The sequence below is a fragment of the Verticillium dahliae genome, genomic scaffold (genome assembly GCF_000150675.1).
Source record: "Verticillium dahliae VdLs.17 supercont1.1 genomic scaffold, whole genome shotgun sequence".
Lineage (NCBI taxonomy): Eukaryota > Fungi > Ascomycota > Sordariomycetes > Glomerellales > Plectosphaerellaceae > Verticillium > Verticillium dahliae.
In genome coordinates this window covers 1937300-1952404 of record NW_009276921.1, presented here as the reverse complement: position 1 = coordinate 1952404, position 15105 = coordinate 1937300, and the positions used below count along the sequence as shown (strand labels likewise).

The window sequence follows — 15105 nt, the reverse complement described above, 5'->3', positions numbered from 1 at the left end:
GACCAGTACCGCCCTTTCCTCATGGGCAAGGCCGCCGCCGTCGTCAACAAGCAGCTCCCCGCCAAGGCCGTCGTCGACGAGCTCGTCAACGACGGTGTTGCGTGGATAACCAAGGGCCAGCAGATGGTCGTCGCGAAGCTGTAAGCTGTGGGGGGGGGGGGGAATGAAAGGGTGTCGCTCGAATGAATGAACCGCAGGAGAGCACGAGAGAGACAGAGAGAGAGAGAGAGAGAGAGAGGCATCTAGACGAAGCGCGTGTGGTATGATATGACCTGCATAGTAAAGACTTGTACACTCGAATGAATCACAAACAAATTTTAAAAATCATCGCCATCCACCTTTTGCTGTTTCTTGGCGACTTCTCTGTGAGCGTATGTGGAAGCGAAGATTTGGCTACAAGGAACATCTTTCTCGTTTTCGTGACTCCTTCTGTTTGTGCGTCCTCTCATCAGCCCGATGCATCACCATATGACCACTGCTGCCGAAGTCTGTTTCTTCAGCCTCTCAGCGCAGCCCGTACGCAGCCACAAGAAACGCCAGTCTGGGACAAGGAAACACGTCTCTCATTAAAGGAACTATGCTGCCGCGCCTCCCGCCTTTACATGCCCCCCTTTTCAACCCCCTCTCTCCTAGCATCCATACCTTCACCCATCTCCTCTCTCGCCCCCGGGCTACCCACGCACAGGACACGCGATGCAAACACCGCTCAGCTGCCGAGGTACGCGCGAATGGCGCCCTGCAGCCGTCCGCCGACCTCGCCGGCCATGTTGCTGAGGTTCTCGAGGTCGTCGCCGGCCGTGATGCCAAACTTGCGGACAAAGTCCTTGGCCGCCGACTCGAGGTCGCCGTACTCCTCGGCGGGCTCGTCCTCGGGGCGGCCAAAGTAGGCGTTGGACGAGATGGCCGACGCGCCCTCGAAGCCCTGCAGGCGCGTCTTGGCCTCGGCCTGCTGGTTCGGGTCGAAGGAGCCCTTGCCGAAGAACTCGTCCGACGAGATGCCCTTTTGGCCGCCAAACTTGCTGCGCGCGTACGTCTCGTCTTGGTCTGGTGGGCACGGGTTAGCATGCGAAGAAGGACAGTGAGACGGCAAGGCGTGGGATGACAGGGAGTGGGACAGGGAGTGGGACGGCAAGGCATGTAACAGGCACCGAGGCGCAGAGAGAACGGGGACTCACCTTCTGCAGCAGCCTTGATGGGACCCACAGAGCCAAAGCCCGTGGCCGCCTTCTTGGCGGGCGCCGCCTTGTTGTTGCCGCCGCCGACCTGGCCGAAGCCGAGCCGCTGCATGCCCATGCCGAGGCGCTCCGTCTCGGACTTTTGCCGGGTGTGGCTCGAGGAGCCGTAGTCGCCCTTGGGCACGGCGGGCGAGGCGAGGCTGGGCTCGGGCTTGATGACCTTGGCCTTGTCGGCCTCCTCCTCGGCCTCGGGGTCGTAGCCCAGCTTCTCAATGCGCTCGGCCTCCTCCTTGGCCTTCTTCTCGGCCTCGTCAAAGTCGATGAGGTCGGCCGTCACCTTCTTGGCGCCGAGCTTGGGCACCTTCTTCGCGCCGAGGACGCTGGCCTTGCGGGGGCCGCTTGTCGTCGTCGTCGTCTTGCGCAGGGCCGCCGAGGAGGTGATGCGGCTGGCGGCCGGCTTGGCGGCAGCGGCGCTGCCGTCGGGCTTGGCGAGGGGCGAGGCGGAGCGCGAGATGTCCTTGGGCGCCGAGAGGCCGCCGGCCGACAGCGGAGACGAGGTGCGGCCGATGACGGGCGGCGTGCTCGTGCGCGAGATGGGCGGCGTCGGCTTCTTGATGGCGGGCTTATCCCAGGAGGAGAAGAAGTCGTCTTCGTCGGCACCCGAGGGCGTGGCGCTGCCATTCTCCTCGACGGCGTCGGTGATGACCACCTCGTGGGGGTACCTGGTGAGGAAAAGCACGTGTCAGCATGATCCCTCCCACCAAAAAAAAAAGGGAGCATCCCTGGAGAAGAGGGATGGTTCTGGGTGTCGCATACTCCTTAGCATCCCTTGCCGCTCGCCTCTTGAGCTCGTCTTTGTACTTGACGGCGGCGCTCGACTGGTACTTGGTCTTGGAGTCTTTGCTGTTGAGAGCTGCGGTGCCGCCGTTCTGCTGGAAGAACTTGGTCGCAGACTCGTTGCCGCCGACCTTCATCATGCGCAGCTGCTCCCATTGCCACTCTAGGGGCGCGTTAGCTTAGGCTTCTCCTCGGTAGGTTTCTCTTTGGAAGAGTGAGTGTGAGGTCAGGCGAGACGTACGGTCGAGGTTGGTCGAGCGGACAAAGGAAATGTGCACACCGAGGTTGCGGTGATTCGAGGAGCAGTCGAGGCATAGGTAGATGCCGAAGGGGACAGAGGTCCAGGTAGGGTGCTTGGAGCCACAGTCGAAGCAGACCTATGTGAGGAAGCATGTCAGCCAGACTGGTACCCACGCGACAAGTAGCATGCTGTGTGAGACTTTACCTTGTTGGCCTGCTTCGTCTTCAATTTCTCGAAGATCTTCTGCGACTCCTGCTTCGAAGCCAGGGCACTCATGATGGCGGTGAGGCTTTGGCCAGTATCAGATCGAGTTTTTTGGTGGTTCGAGGTTTGTCTTGGGTTGCCGACAGCCGAAATATTCCGCTGTCACTCGTGCGTCGCGGAGAGATCAAGAGACGATATCGTGATCGCGTTCGTGTCCCAAGTTCAGGAGTTGCTCCAGTCCTGACGGCAGCAAGGGGGGGGGGGGGGCAACTGAATGTCGAGAAGTGGCATGTAGGGGCCGCACTAACCGCATATGACACTAGCGCGTTCTGCCTCTCCACATGACGGATTCTGCCAAAGGCGGTCACGACCTTTCCGTTCTCTGCCCGTGGAGCTTGTCGCAGCTCGTGAAATCGACGTCCATGTAGCTTCGCATCCCGGAGCTCAAACGCCTATCTATCAGTCTCGGTGCCGTTGTACAATGGCCGCCGCCCTCTCGCCAGGATGAAGATTCCCACCAGCGCGCTTGCGACCCGCACGCCGACCACCATCAGCCACGCTCCCCAATTGCGACCATTCCTCCTCCAACGATACTATGCGACACAGACGGGCCTCGGCACCACCCCGCAGGAACCCAAGAGGAGGAGAGTGACGCCCTTCAACGACGACGGACATGTGCCGTGGTCGAAACTCTCTGCTGCCGAGAAGGCCGGCAGGGCCACGCAGCAGAGCTTCAACTTTGGCATGATCATCGCGGGTCTAGTCTTGACGGTTCGTCTTTCTGTGCCCATCGATGGCCCTGAGCCTGCTGGGCCTTCCCTTGATATTTGGTTGGGCACGAGAACTGACACGGCACCAGGGTGGTGTGGGCTATGTTCTATACACCGATGTCTTTTCCCCCAACAGCAAGACAGTCTACTTCAACCTTGCGACCGACAGGATCAAGAAGGATCCCAGGTGCCTCGAGCTTCTCGGCGATGCAAAGAAGATCATGGCGCACGGAGAAGAAACCATGAACAAGTGGCGGCGGTCGCGTCCTCTGGCGTACGTTGATTTGGTGCACCACTGTGGTCGGCCCCCAGACTAATTGTTCCCAGGTCGTCGGAACACAAGGATGCCAAGGGTAACGATCACTTCCAGATGAAGTTCTACGTACGTTGGGTCTGCTCTCGTATGGCTTTCAAAGGTCAAACTAACAGTGTCCAGGTCGAAGGGCCCCTGAATACCGGCCATGTGCATATCCACATGATCAGGCCGGCAGGTCAGAGCTCCTATGACTACAAGTACCTTTATCTCGATGTCCGGGGGCACCAGAGGATTTACCTGGAGAACGCCGATACCGATCCTAATAACCCCAACAAGTCAAAGGTCAAGTTCTTGGGCATCAACTGGGGCTGATTGTACGAACGAGACCTGCATCTCGAGGATGGAATTTGTATGACATGGACCACGTGTGTAGGATGAGGGTGTATCAATATCATGATTGAGAATCAGAGGTCGGGTTGTCACGAGTGTCTTGCCTTGCTCAGGTGCCAGTTCATGACGCCTACTCATTCCGGTATCTTTTCTCCTACAGCGACACTCATATGTGCCATGTCAAGAAGCGAGGCATCTTTTTGAAAGCTGACTGCTTGCCTCCAAAACTTGGCTTGAGCTCTTGCGGCTGAGCATCAGCGGACTGTACTGGATGACTTGTACAGGAGATGCGTTGTACACCCGCAGCTACCACTACCTTTTGATAATCGTGAGCCAAGCGCGTGAACGTGGGGATCCAGCCAGCCTGCTCCCAGCATGATGCGATCTCCCCATGGGCTTTGACACCAATGATGGGTTTCGCCCGTCTTGATTCACGAATCATCGCTCAACTCAACGAGGATAGTCCTCTCTGCGGTCAAATTCGTAAGCTAATACTACCACAGTATGTCTCCCAACATTCAACAAGCAAGCAGACTCGTTGTTAAAGTGGTCAAACACTTGCTGTCGGTCCTCCCAGAGCTACAGGGCAATTTCTCTTTCCTCGGGTAGTACAGATGCCACACATAGCATGCAGCCATCAAGGTCGCGTGCTGCCATAATTTTTCAAAGACAATTCGCCCGATCACACAGAACAGAAGCGATTCTGGCCAGGGAAACCACCTCCAGCTATAGTTTTGCCGTGCTGCCCGATGATCTCAATATCTCCATACTCCAGCCCTTCACCTCCGGGCTAGGACTGAGCCCTGCGTCTCTGGTAATGTCCATAGGCAGCATCTCTGCTTATCTCTCGGTCTGAAAGAATATTGAGCTCCGAGTTGATCTAAGGCGTTTTCGGATACGGAAACTGTGTTGCGCTGGCGCAATACCGTGAGCCTTCCTTGAAACGTGTTGCGTGATGATTTTACGTGACAGGGTTGATTTCGCAGTTGACATGCAAGTTACAATCAACCCATTTCACCTCACAGCACACACACACACACACAAGCATCGTTTGCGCCATCCAAGAAAGCCAAGGTATTCTGCCTTTGAGATTGCCGTGCTCTCTGACAAATCCCCACGAACAACCCACGTAACCCCTCATCTGATGTTTCTCCTGACACCCCCCTTCAAGGGTGGATAGCGCCCGCCGCGATCCGAACCGCGTGAGGGGTTCGCAGACGCCTTGAAGAGTCCAGGTCGCCAGGCGAAGCACGGTGGCCTGCCTTTGGTGGCGATGCCTATCAAAGAGCGGGGAGCCAAGCACCGCGAACGAGCTAGACGAGGTCAACGAAAGATTGGAGGTTGGCCCCCGGGGCGTGAGAGACGCCTCTTCACCCCAACTCTTGCACGATGTATCTTGCCAGGCTGGTACATTCGATTCGAAAAGCCACACAGGGGGCTCGGTGACCAGAGGTGCAGGACCGCCGGTGAAGGAGATGGCGGCGCAGGCGCAGGCGCAGGCGCGGGATGTCGGGCTAGGAATACGTGCTTGTCGCGGGCCGATTTCCCTGCAAGAATTGCCACCGCCGAGGCGAAACCTGGGGGTTCGCAACCCGGGCAAGGGGCCGGGGAGGGGGGGAGGAGCTCGCCGCTCGGCTACCTGGCGAAGGAGACCGAAGACGAGCCAGTGGCCGAATCCTGGGGATTTTTCTCTCCCCCAAGCCAGATGACATGGATTGCGTGACCGCCTCGGTGACGCCCCCTGGCGCTTCTCGTCAACTGCCTGGCGAAGGTGTCAATCGTGCGACGCGGGGTGGCCAATAGAGGCCGCACGCCGACGCTTGGCGACGAGGGCTGGTCGATGATGGCGGTTGACCGAGATGCTGCAACATCGTGGGGTTTTCCCCCTCGTTCCCCGTTCCCAGATGCGACGGTGGTATTGCGGGGAAGGCGGCCGGCTGCACGAGAGGGTGTCGAGGCGCGGGCGAGATGAGACGGGGCATGCGGCCAGATACGCCTCGTGGAGGTTTACCTTCCTGTTGGGGAGGGCACAGGCAGAGAGGATAAGGGCAAGGCTTCTGCCAGGGCAAGGCTTCTTTCTGTGCCAGGGGCCTGGCCGGCTGGGTTCAGGACGAACCTTTCGCGGCTCACATCCGTACACCGAGTTGCAGGCGCCTCGCATCGTGGGCTTCGGCGGCTTGACGGCCGGCCATTTTTGTGCGGGGGTGGACAAGGGGCGCAGCCGCATCGCAGGCGGAATACCCCATGGCGATGCCCAGTTCATGGGCCCGGTCAGAGCCAGGGGGCCTGCCGCAATGCAGGTCCAAGGCTTTGAGGCAAGGCCTGCGGTGAGAGGGACAGGGGTTGTAGGTCGTTGAAGCGTCAGCTATTCCCACCTTGGGCAAAAGACAGACGGTTATGGTTCGCGTGCCAATAAATTTACCCAAGGTAAAGAACCTACCCGCCTACCTTCTTTTTCGAGGCGCCTTGTCTAACATACCTTACGTACTCGGAGAACAAAACATGTCATATGTGTCGAACATCGATGTCCCTATTGTGTAGCTGGGCTCATCCACCCAACTCGGCACCGACAATCACATGTAAGATGATCATGCTTGCCTTTGAATCTCAAGGTCAGGGATTTTTCTTTCAGGCCACAGCTGCCTCTTATGGTTCCTGTTGTATTCGGCTTGCCTTGCATTTACCTAATAAACTGTACTGGATGCAAGCGATCAGTCAGTTCGTACTTGGGGCCACCTGGGATGGACTGGGCAATCCGTTGTATGAAACTGTCAAGCGTGCTGAGAGCTGCCCCGAGCTGGCTGCTGTCGCGTAGAATCCCGGCATTCTTCTTCTGCGGGAAGATGACTTCGCTGCTTGCTTGCCACCATGGCCTCGTCAATGTCATCACCGGCCGGGGTTCGGAATGAGCAGATGTCACTGCCTGCTTGATGCGCCCCGTTTTCCTTCGACTGGACATTTCCCATGTTCCTGATGAAAGGCTGCGAGGTTACGATCAGCCAGACTCGTACGTTCGGGATGTCCAGATCCCTCGTGGTCGTCGTTGACCCGACAAAGCCATCAGCAGCCCCAGTCCAGGAACTGGGCTGTGGCCCTCCACGTCAGGCAGAAGTAAATGCAATGTGAACTCTTCCAGCCAGTAATTGGTTTGGCAATTGGACGGAGCTGCAACTTCGCTTCTCTTTCTCGTGTCACTCTCATGTCGTTGAGAGCCGCAACGGCAGCCGATGCCTTGTCGCCATCTGTGCTAACGCCATGGCAAAAGCCGAGCATCGGAGCAGGTGACGAGACCAAGCGCGCTGCCGCTATCATTCAGAATCATCATTGTTGCTCGAAACCCTTTAAAGCCGTATATGATAGCGCGTGCCGTCCGGAATGAGCCGGCCATCGACGCCTACGCCGACGTGGACCTGATAGACCGCCGGTGATCTCCAACCATACTCCTCAAGCTGAGCAATGACGCCGCTCTATGTGGTCATGCTCCCGGTTTGTTCTATTGCGCGACGACCTGGTCAATCATCAGCAACTGTCTGTAACTTCCATGGCCGAGGCGCGACATTTACCAGTCACCTCGTTCGTCCAACGTCGTGGTGCGTGGCGTTGCTGGTGAAGTGCTGGTGCCCTGAGCAAGCAGCAATGTTTCACTCAGCCCACAGCCCTGTGAACCTTGCTCAGAGTCGACCCTTTCACAGCACTCGAAGTCACTCCATTCAGGAAATAACCGTCCTCATACTTTGGGCGGAGGCGTTGGTGCCCAAACAGGTTGAGACACTTTCGGTGCATCCGGCATCATCCGCGGACGATCAAGATGCTCTTGAGCCGTGCGCTCAGGAGAGCAGTTGGACTCGAGGAATTAAGTTAGTCTAGCGTATGATGTTGCGCATAGGATCTGCAACCTTCAACGTCGTGTTTGGATCCCACATTTGCAGCCTTGGAGCCTGGTAGAGTCGTATTCAGAGCCAGCGCATGCGCCACAAGGCTCGATAATGCCGCCACGCGCCGTGGTAGTGCTTTGTGTGGAAATCACCGTCAAAGCCAGCACGATACTTGCCGTCAAAAGGGGGCAGGCCAGGTCGTCGTTCTGGATGGTCGAGGACGCAATTTTGGTGCCATTCGCTGACAGTGCATGGGTTTGCTGCAAGATAGAGTAAGCCACGGGCATTGAAGTGAGTTGGCAGCGTCATCCATACAAGGGAGACAGTTCAAAGACTACCAAGGGCAACATTGCGCACCCTGCACAACGGTGGACAAGGACGGCTCCCAAATCATCATCATAAGGATAGATCCGGACGGCAGAGGTTCAGACAACATCGCAGATGGACATTTTGGGCGCTTGTAACATTTGAGCACTTCTTCTACGCCCAGAGCCCTTCGACGTCACGGACGAATCGTTAGTTCAGACGACTTGCTGGTCCCAAAGCCGCACCGTTCTTCAGGGTCGTCTCGAAGTCCATGATCATGCACAGCACTCCCTCCCGCCCATGCCGCCAACCTTGATCTCGACCCGGATTCATTTTATCTCGGACCTCGGTCGTGTCCCTACGAGACTATACTGCCGATCCTTCCGCTATGAATAGTCCAGAGCGCGCAAAACGTCAAGAGGCTGGTCTCAATTCCTCCCCTTACTTGCCGTGTATGCTGGGCCAACCTGCCCAGCTGTGGGCGCCCAACCTGATCATTTGCCTGACGCCCAGACGGGGTTGGGGTTGGGTGCTGTGTCGAGGGGAAATTCGTCAAGGTTGGCTGACGCGGCAGATATCCTGTGCTTCCGATTTGTTTTGCGAGTCATGGCAGTGAACCTTATGCTTGAGATACAATCGACCCGAGTCTGGGGTGCTTCAGGTTGACGAATCGAGTATCGGTCTGTCCGCCATCAGCAGCCATTTTCCGAATTAGCGCGACTCGAGGCTGTCGCGTCGCTCATTTGCACTGCGTTCGTCGGGTGCGTGGCGGCATGGTTCTCATGGATGTTACCACTATAGCAGGCAATTGAGCCTTGTAGGGCCTGCAGGGGGGAAAAGAAGAGATGCGTATATACTTGTACGTGAGAGATGGCACTTGTGCGGTGTCGAAGCAAACCTCCGAATCTCGAACGTTTTCGGTGTCGCAACAAGGAGGAGACAGCAAATGATTCTCACATAGACGACGAGCCAGGAAGCAGTACAATGGCTACGGATCCCAAGGATTTGGCAGTCCTCGTAAATGCTTCGATCTGGAGTGTAGGTCACCCTCGGTACTTGACTTGCCCCCTGCTTTCTGTAGATTGACTGGCTAAACAAAGGCGCTTTCTGTAGTTGTTCGCCCTCGCAACGATCGCTCTCACCTTGAGGCTGTATAGCAGAATCCGTATAGTCCGCTTGGGCGTTCAGCAGGATGATTGGGTCCTCATCGCTGGATGGACAGTTGTTTTGGTGGCGTCTGGGGTCATGTCGGGGCTCATGGCCATCTTCTTGCATCCCGGAATCCTCAAGAAGATCACGCTCGCCCGCATCCACCACAACCTCCAGAGCATCGCCCTCGGACTGACCAAGACATCATTCGGCCTGACGCTGCTGCGACTGATGCCTGGCGGCTGGGAGGCGAAGCTGATCTACGTCGTGCTGATCACCATGAACTTTCAGTTCGTGGTGCACATCATTGCGGTCTGGCAGATGATATGCGGTGCGCCGGATCAAGGGCACATTGGAGGAGACAAGTGCTGGACCTTGACGCAGTCGGTCACTTTCGCAGTCTTCAGTGCCGGTTTGTCCACCCGTTCCCCGCCCTAGACGATTGCGATCTGTTCTGGCGAATCTGACAAAGCCCTACCGCAGTATACTCGGCGTTGTGCGACCTTATACTGGCCCTGTTGCCCTGGCGGATGATATTCAACCTGCAGATGAAGCGATCCGAAAGACTGGGTATTGCTTTAGCGCTGAGCATGGGCGTCATCGCAGGCTTCACTGGTGTGATGAAGGCGTATTACGGCTTCAAACTGCTCCAAGTGAGCCATCCCGACTGTACGTGGCCTCTACCTTGACACTTGAACTTGCCCGCTAACGTCAACTCCCAGTCGCCTCCAACCAGGCCGTCTACTGGATCTGGTCAATGGCTGAGCCTAACGTCACAATCATTTCTGCCTCGATTCCGGTTCTCCGTGGCTTCGTCCGCAGCGCCCGCGTCCGAACCGGGTCGAACAACAACGGCGGTGGGTATGTCAAGACGGGAGACAGCAGTAACAAGTTTTACAACTCGGTCACGGTCACGGCAGGCCGCGCCGAGGCCAAGGGTGACGACGGTGACAGCGATCGGAGCATCCTGGGCCATGGACCCCAGGGTAGGGACATCAATGGGATCGCCTGGACGACAACGGTCAGCGTTGAATATGAGGACCAGTCGCGCGAGAGTGATGGCGGGGGCATCGCCATTTCGAAGGATACAGCAACAGAAGAGGGAATCGAAATGGAAGCAGTGACACCACGCCCAGGCCCGACAGATGACTCAAGGAGATAGTTTCTCAGCAAAACAATAGATCAGCTCCGGAGGCTGAATGATGACCTAGATGTGTCCGTGGCCACGTTCGTTCTGCTCCGAATTACTCGGTATGAGAAAGTGCAGGCTGGATGAGAATGATCGACTTGGTTATAATAGGAGCTCTGGGGGCCTCATACCGGGGCTTCAGCCAAGGATCAAACGACGAGAAGATGCTGTTGGCGGGAAAATCATGACCAGAGATTCCGCCCAGGTAAGAAAAAGTCGGCGTCCTGCCTGTCCTGTCCACTCCATCAGGCAAAGCTCTTGAACGCGTGGCTTGCAACTGGGCCTTTATCCAGACATGGAAGTCTGAATGACAAGTTCAATTTCGGACAAGCAAGTGGCATATCAGCCGAGCAACCTGCGCAGTGGCTTGCAGCCGGGGCAAGTCGGCCTGCCTCCCCACCGTTGCATCGATCGTGATTTTCTGATCCCAACGTGGCTTTATCTCGTCTGGTGATTGAGCCGGCAAGATAGGAGCCCGGAACGTCTTGGTCCACGCAACCGAGCAAGCCACCCCCAAACGGCACAGCACGAGCGTGCTGCTCCGTCCAGGAACGACACGAGGCCTGGCCCTCCTCCCCCCACTCCTTGCCATTCTGCCGGCTCAGGACCCAGAACCGCGTTTGGAGTCGTCCCGGATTTCCGTTCTGTTCAACTTTAACCGCACCTCCGCGGCACTGATCATGCCAGGGGGTGTGTGTTTGTCCAGTCCCTAGCCACAAAGATATCATGTGCCAAGAACACCTCAAGCGAGAGAGCAGGGCATCAAGCCATAGGCAGGAATCTGTACCCCTATACGCCTCCTCTCTCTCTCGCTTCTGCGGTGATGCAAGCCTCAGCGCACCCCAATGCCAATGCACAGCGCAGCTGCCAACGGCAAATCACACGTGGGCTGTCGGGCGTTTCGTCAATGCTGGAGTCTTTCCCCCGTCTCGGCCAGTTTGTAGCAATCGCGTCATGGGGGTCAACGTTGCCATCATTTCTGACTGCGCGCAAAAAAAGCTGACTGTGGACACCTACTTGTTCCTGGCGAAGATGACGAGATCCCCATCGAGAGAGAAGCCCTAGCTGGCCTCTCTCTCTCTCTCTCTCAACCATGCCGAGCTGATGTCAGATGTAGAATGGCCAGGAGACACCCCGGAGAAAGACTGGCCGCGCAAACGAGCCGGGGTGATCATGGTGTTGTAGATGCTAGCTAGTTGACGCTAATCAGGGCGGAAGCACGCCTTCAGTCCAGCTCTCTGGTACCGACGCGCCATTTCAATCTTTCCCTTGCAGGTTTCGGTTTTGGCCAGTCCGCAGCTTTTGAGTTTCTGCCCCCAATGAGGGGGGGGGGGGGGGGGGGAGGGGATGCCCAGAAGGAGCCAAGCGTCATCTGTCACTCTGTGACGCCTGGGAAGCCCATTTCTTGGGCTAGTATGGGGAGTTTTTCGCTACCATCAACATCAAACCGCAGCCGGTTCTCCTGACATCTAGCCAAGGTACTCCGCACTCCTCCATCGGGGGAGATTCATCCTGGGGCACGCCGGCCACGGTTCGTGATAGTACCCTCACTATCGAACGGCCATTGTAGCACCGCGATCATCGGGAGGATGCGACACCTGCCTACTGGGGCAGGAAGGCAAGCAGATAGGCAGGCTGGCGAACAGGCAGGCTTCGTGTGACTCGTCGGGCCCGAAAGGATGCGTGTAGGAAGGGAGGCACTCGTCGATCGACAGCCGGCTTATCCAGCGCTGCCAGCGCATGGGAGGGACGACGCTGGCCGCTTTCAGCCCAATGAGTGGTGGACCGGCCCTCTTGCGATGACTTGATCCTATCCTGCGACTCGGGCCGGGCTGAGTGAGGCACGATAATACGTGTCGTGCGACGAAGCGCACGCGCCATTGTGGGAACGCTGTTCTTCCTGATCTCTCGGCCGGTCGAAAGATCGACCTCCGAGCTCATTGGAAACGAACAGTCAAATCCCGAACAGCGCGTGTCCCGTCAGCAAGGCACATCCGAGCTTGGCGATAATAAAATGCTTAGCAGCATGAATCGCCAGAAGGCCGCCCCCCCGCTTCCCACAGGACCTTTGCTTGATTGCCAGGTCGAAGGGTCCATTCACTTTCCCCCTTTGGACCGGGCACTCGACTTGGCACGAGAACTGGCCTGCGACTGGGATCCAGGTTTTGGGCGCAATCCCAGAATTGGCCGGCGGGTGGGCGTGAACCGCCCTCTTGCCAGGTCGGGGGTTCCCAAACAAGGAAAAATGAAGGTGAGATGAAATCATGGGCTCTCCACAACCCCGTAATTCAATCCATGTTCGGGAGGCAGATCTTGGGGTCGACTGAGTCCCGCGGGGCGACGACGTGGGGGGGCGAGCTGATCCTATAGTGCTGTTTATGGCAGTGGTTGTCGCCTGTAGTCCAACACCCCCCAGGGCACACGCTTGAACCTGCAGGACGGACGAGTTGACAATGTTGAAGGATGTCTCGTGAGGCGCCTCAACCCCTCCACCCCGCGCGCGCCAGTGCCTGGGCTCGTGGGTCATTTGAGTGAATGACCAGGTGGATGGACAGATGCCCCTTGCGTCTCGCTTCCGTGGGCGTGGCCCTGCGTGGGGAGGGGGGAGGGGGGAGTGGGTGGTGGGATCGTGACTTTTTGACTGATCTGGAGTTTGCTCGATGGCCGGGACGGCTCGTGATGATATTGCCCCTGTGATGCGCGAGGTGTAAAACTAGCCGTGGCGTGCTGCGGCACGCCCCTTTCCTTTCCTCCCCCAAACCACGATGGCGTAACATGTACTGTCTCTGGGGTGTGTTCATGGGATCGACTCACATGATATTACGACTTAATTTGGCCCGATGTACCTCTCTCGACTGGTACATGGGAGATGGGGAGATGGATGGGGGTAGCAATAGGTGTGGCAGCCACCCCACACATATCTCACTTGATAAATAAAAGCGGATGGACTTCAGGTAAAAACACCAATGAAGCAGGCAGACACGGAGTTTTGACTCGAGGTTCGACTCATCATATACTTTGACGTTCCCACCCAGCCGTCCAGTGACAGTGACGGGGTGGATAGTATGACGTTCCCTACAAGCCCGCTAATCATGTGCATGGCACGCCCTGGCCCAACTGATCTGCTGGTCCTCTGGGGGGGAGGCCCCTAGATTCCTATTCCTGGAGTAAAGGGGGGGTGGAGGATGGAGAAGCATACTTCTTATCTGGGGCAGGGTCTCAAATGTCCACGATCCAAACCCAGATGCCTATTAGGTACCTAGGCAATGTGCCATTCCATTCCAAGCAGACACAATGCCGGAAAACGGGCCAAAGGCCGCTGTCACTGCTCGAGCCCGTTTTGTCTCAGGCAGCCCGCCCCCTCCATGCCCCCCAGAGACGGTGTTTCAAGCAGCACATCCGTGGGGGAGAACGAGTGAGAGAAAGGGAGGCCGTGGCCCCAAGTCTACGTCGTCACCAGTTCAGAGCTCCAGCCTGAACGAGGGCTATCGGGCGAGAGCACACAGAGATAACGAAACCGGACATAGTTCAAGGCGATCAACTCTGTTTAGCCATCTCTACTCTCCCTTTCTCTCTCGGGACACGCCCCCCCTCCTTCTTCGGCGCTTCGCACGGCATCGACCTCAAAATGCTTGGGCTTCTGGGACAGGACGATGATCCAGGAGTGCGCGCTCTGCGAAACATTGGCGTCACTGCGCACAGCTGAGGCGGGCCCCAGGCCAGCAGGGCCACGGGGCGGCTGGCTCGGGTCGAAGCCGGGCTCTGGTCTTGGGGGGGATGTTCATTGGGGAAGACAAGATAGTGAGAGACAGACAGGCATTCAAATAGGAAGACCAAAAAAATAAAAATGACAGAACTAGTAAAGAAAAGCGTACTGGTTGGATCGACCTGCACAATTTCGGCAGAGCGGTTGCACACGCGATCCAGCCCGCGGCGCCCGCCCACGGGGAATCGGGAGACTGGGGTTTGGCAAAAGGGCATGCATGGGTTTGGATAAATGGGGGGAAGAGGCGAGGAGGAGGACATGGGATATGCGCCCGCGTCTGGGCCCAGACACTGGAGTTCGAGCTTCCCCAGCTTGGATCCCCGCGTGAGACAGAGAGAGGGGGAAGATGGGCCTCAAGAGAAGAAAAAGAAACAAAACGATGGATAAGGCTTGGGGAGCGCAGATCCGTGGCGTGGACAGTGTCTGCGCCGTGGGGTTCTCTTCTTTTTCTTTCGTTCATCTCCTTGGCGAAGGTGAGAGGCACTTCCTTAAACTGACACGCGATGGGCAGAAGTCATCACGACGACACGACACCCTCTCATCTGCAGCGGCGCGGTACTGTCGTGTGCGCCACCTGCACTCGGCTGTCTCGACGAAGATGCCTATTTGCTGCGCCGGTCTGGCGGTGAGTGAGGGAGTGCGGTGCCCTCCCACACGCACACAGACACGGACACACACACAAACCTCGACGCAATGTCGAAATCTCGCGCCTCCATGTAACGCATGCCACAAACCTGACAGGATCGTGGGGAGGGCGATACACGTTGGGGGCCACACGCCGAGTAAGGGGCCAGCAGGCGAGGGATGGACTAGTCAGTGTGCGTGGGTGTGAGGACGCGCGCAAGAGGGCATGCCCCAGTCAGACGTCAGTCAGTCAGACCGACAGACTGGGCTGAAGCGGTGCGTAGCATGGCATGGTATCGCTCACTTGCCCTGTTCCCATTCTC

General features: G+C 57.4%; 4 protein-coding genes across 4 annotated transcripts in view; 3 read left to right on the top strand and 1 right to left on the bottom strand.

Annotated features, from left to right (window-relative positions):
* Positions 1-144, top strand: part of VDAG_00590 (oxidoreductase 2-nitropropane dioxygenase family) — a gene marked incomplete at both ends in the record, with an annotated part of 1411 nt that extends 1267 nt beyond the window's left edge. The window contains one exon of the mRNA XM_009651967.1: positions 7-144. Coding sequence (XP_009650262.1) covers positions 7-144 — 138 coding nt within the window. The remainder of the gene's footprint in view (positions 1-6) is intronic.
* Positions 145-706: 562 nt separating this feature from the next.
* On the bottom strand, positions 707-2529 carry VDAG_00589 (ADP-ribosylation factor GTPase-activating protein GLO3; the record flags this gene model as incomplete). The annotated part of the gene is made up of 5 exons (XM_009651966.1): positions 707-1044; positions 1176-1897; positions 1992-2175; positions 2254-2389; positions 2458-2529. The coding sequence occupies 5 exons, from the start codon at positions 2527-2529 to the stop codon at positions 707-709; spliced, it is 1452 nt and encodes a 483-aa protein (XP_009650261.1).
* A 432-nt stretch (positions 2530-2961) lies between these two features.
* Positions 2962-3969, top strand: VDAG_00588 (import inner membrane translocase subunit tim-21; the record flags this gene model as incomplete). The annotated part of the gene is made up of 4 exons (XM_009651965.1): positions 2962-3228; positions 3317-3501; positions 3555-3609; positions 3664-3969. 4 exons carry the CDS (start codon positions 2962-2964, stop codon positions 3853-3855), a joined length of 699 nt encoding a protein of 232 aa, XP_009650260.1. The 3' UTR covers positions 3856-3969.
* A 5069-nt stretch (positions 3970-9038) lies between these two features.
* Positions 9039-10402, top strand: VDAG_00587 (uncharacterized protein; the record flags this gene model as incomplete). The annotated part of the gene is made up of 5 exons (XM_009651964.1): positions 9039-9092; positions 9168-9615; positions 9687-9872; positions 9926-10323; positions 10385-10402. 5 exons carry the CDS (start codon positions 9039-9041, stop codon positions 10400-10402), a joined length of 1104 nt encoding a protein of 367 aa, XP_009650259.1.
* Positions 10403-15105: the final 4703 nt, after the last annotated feature.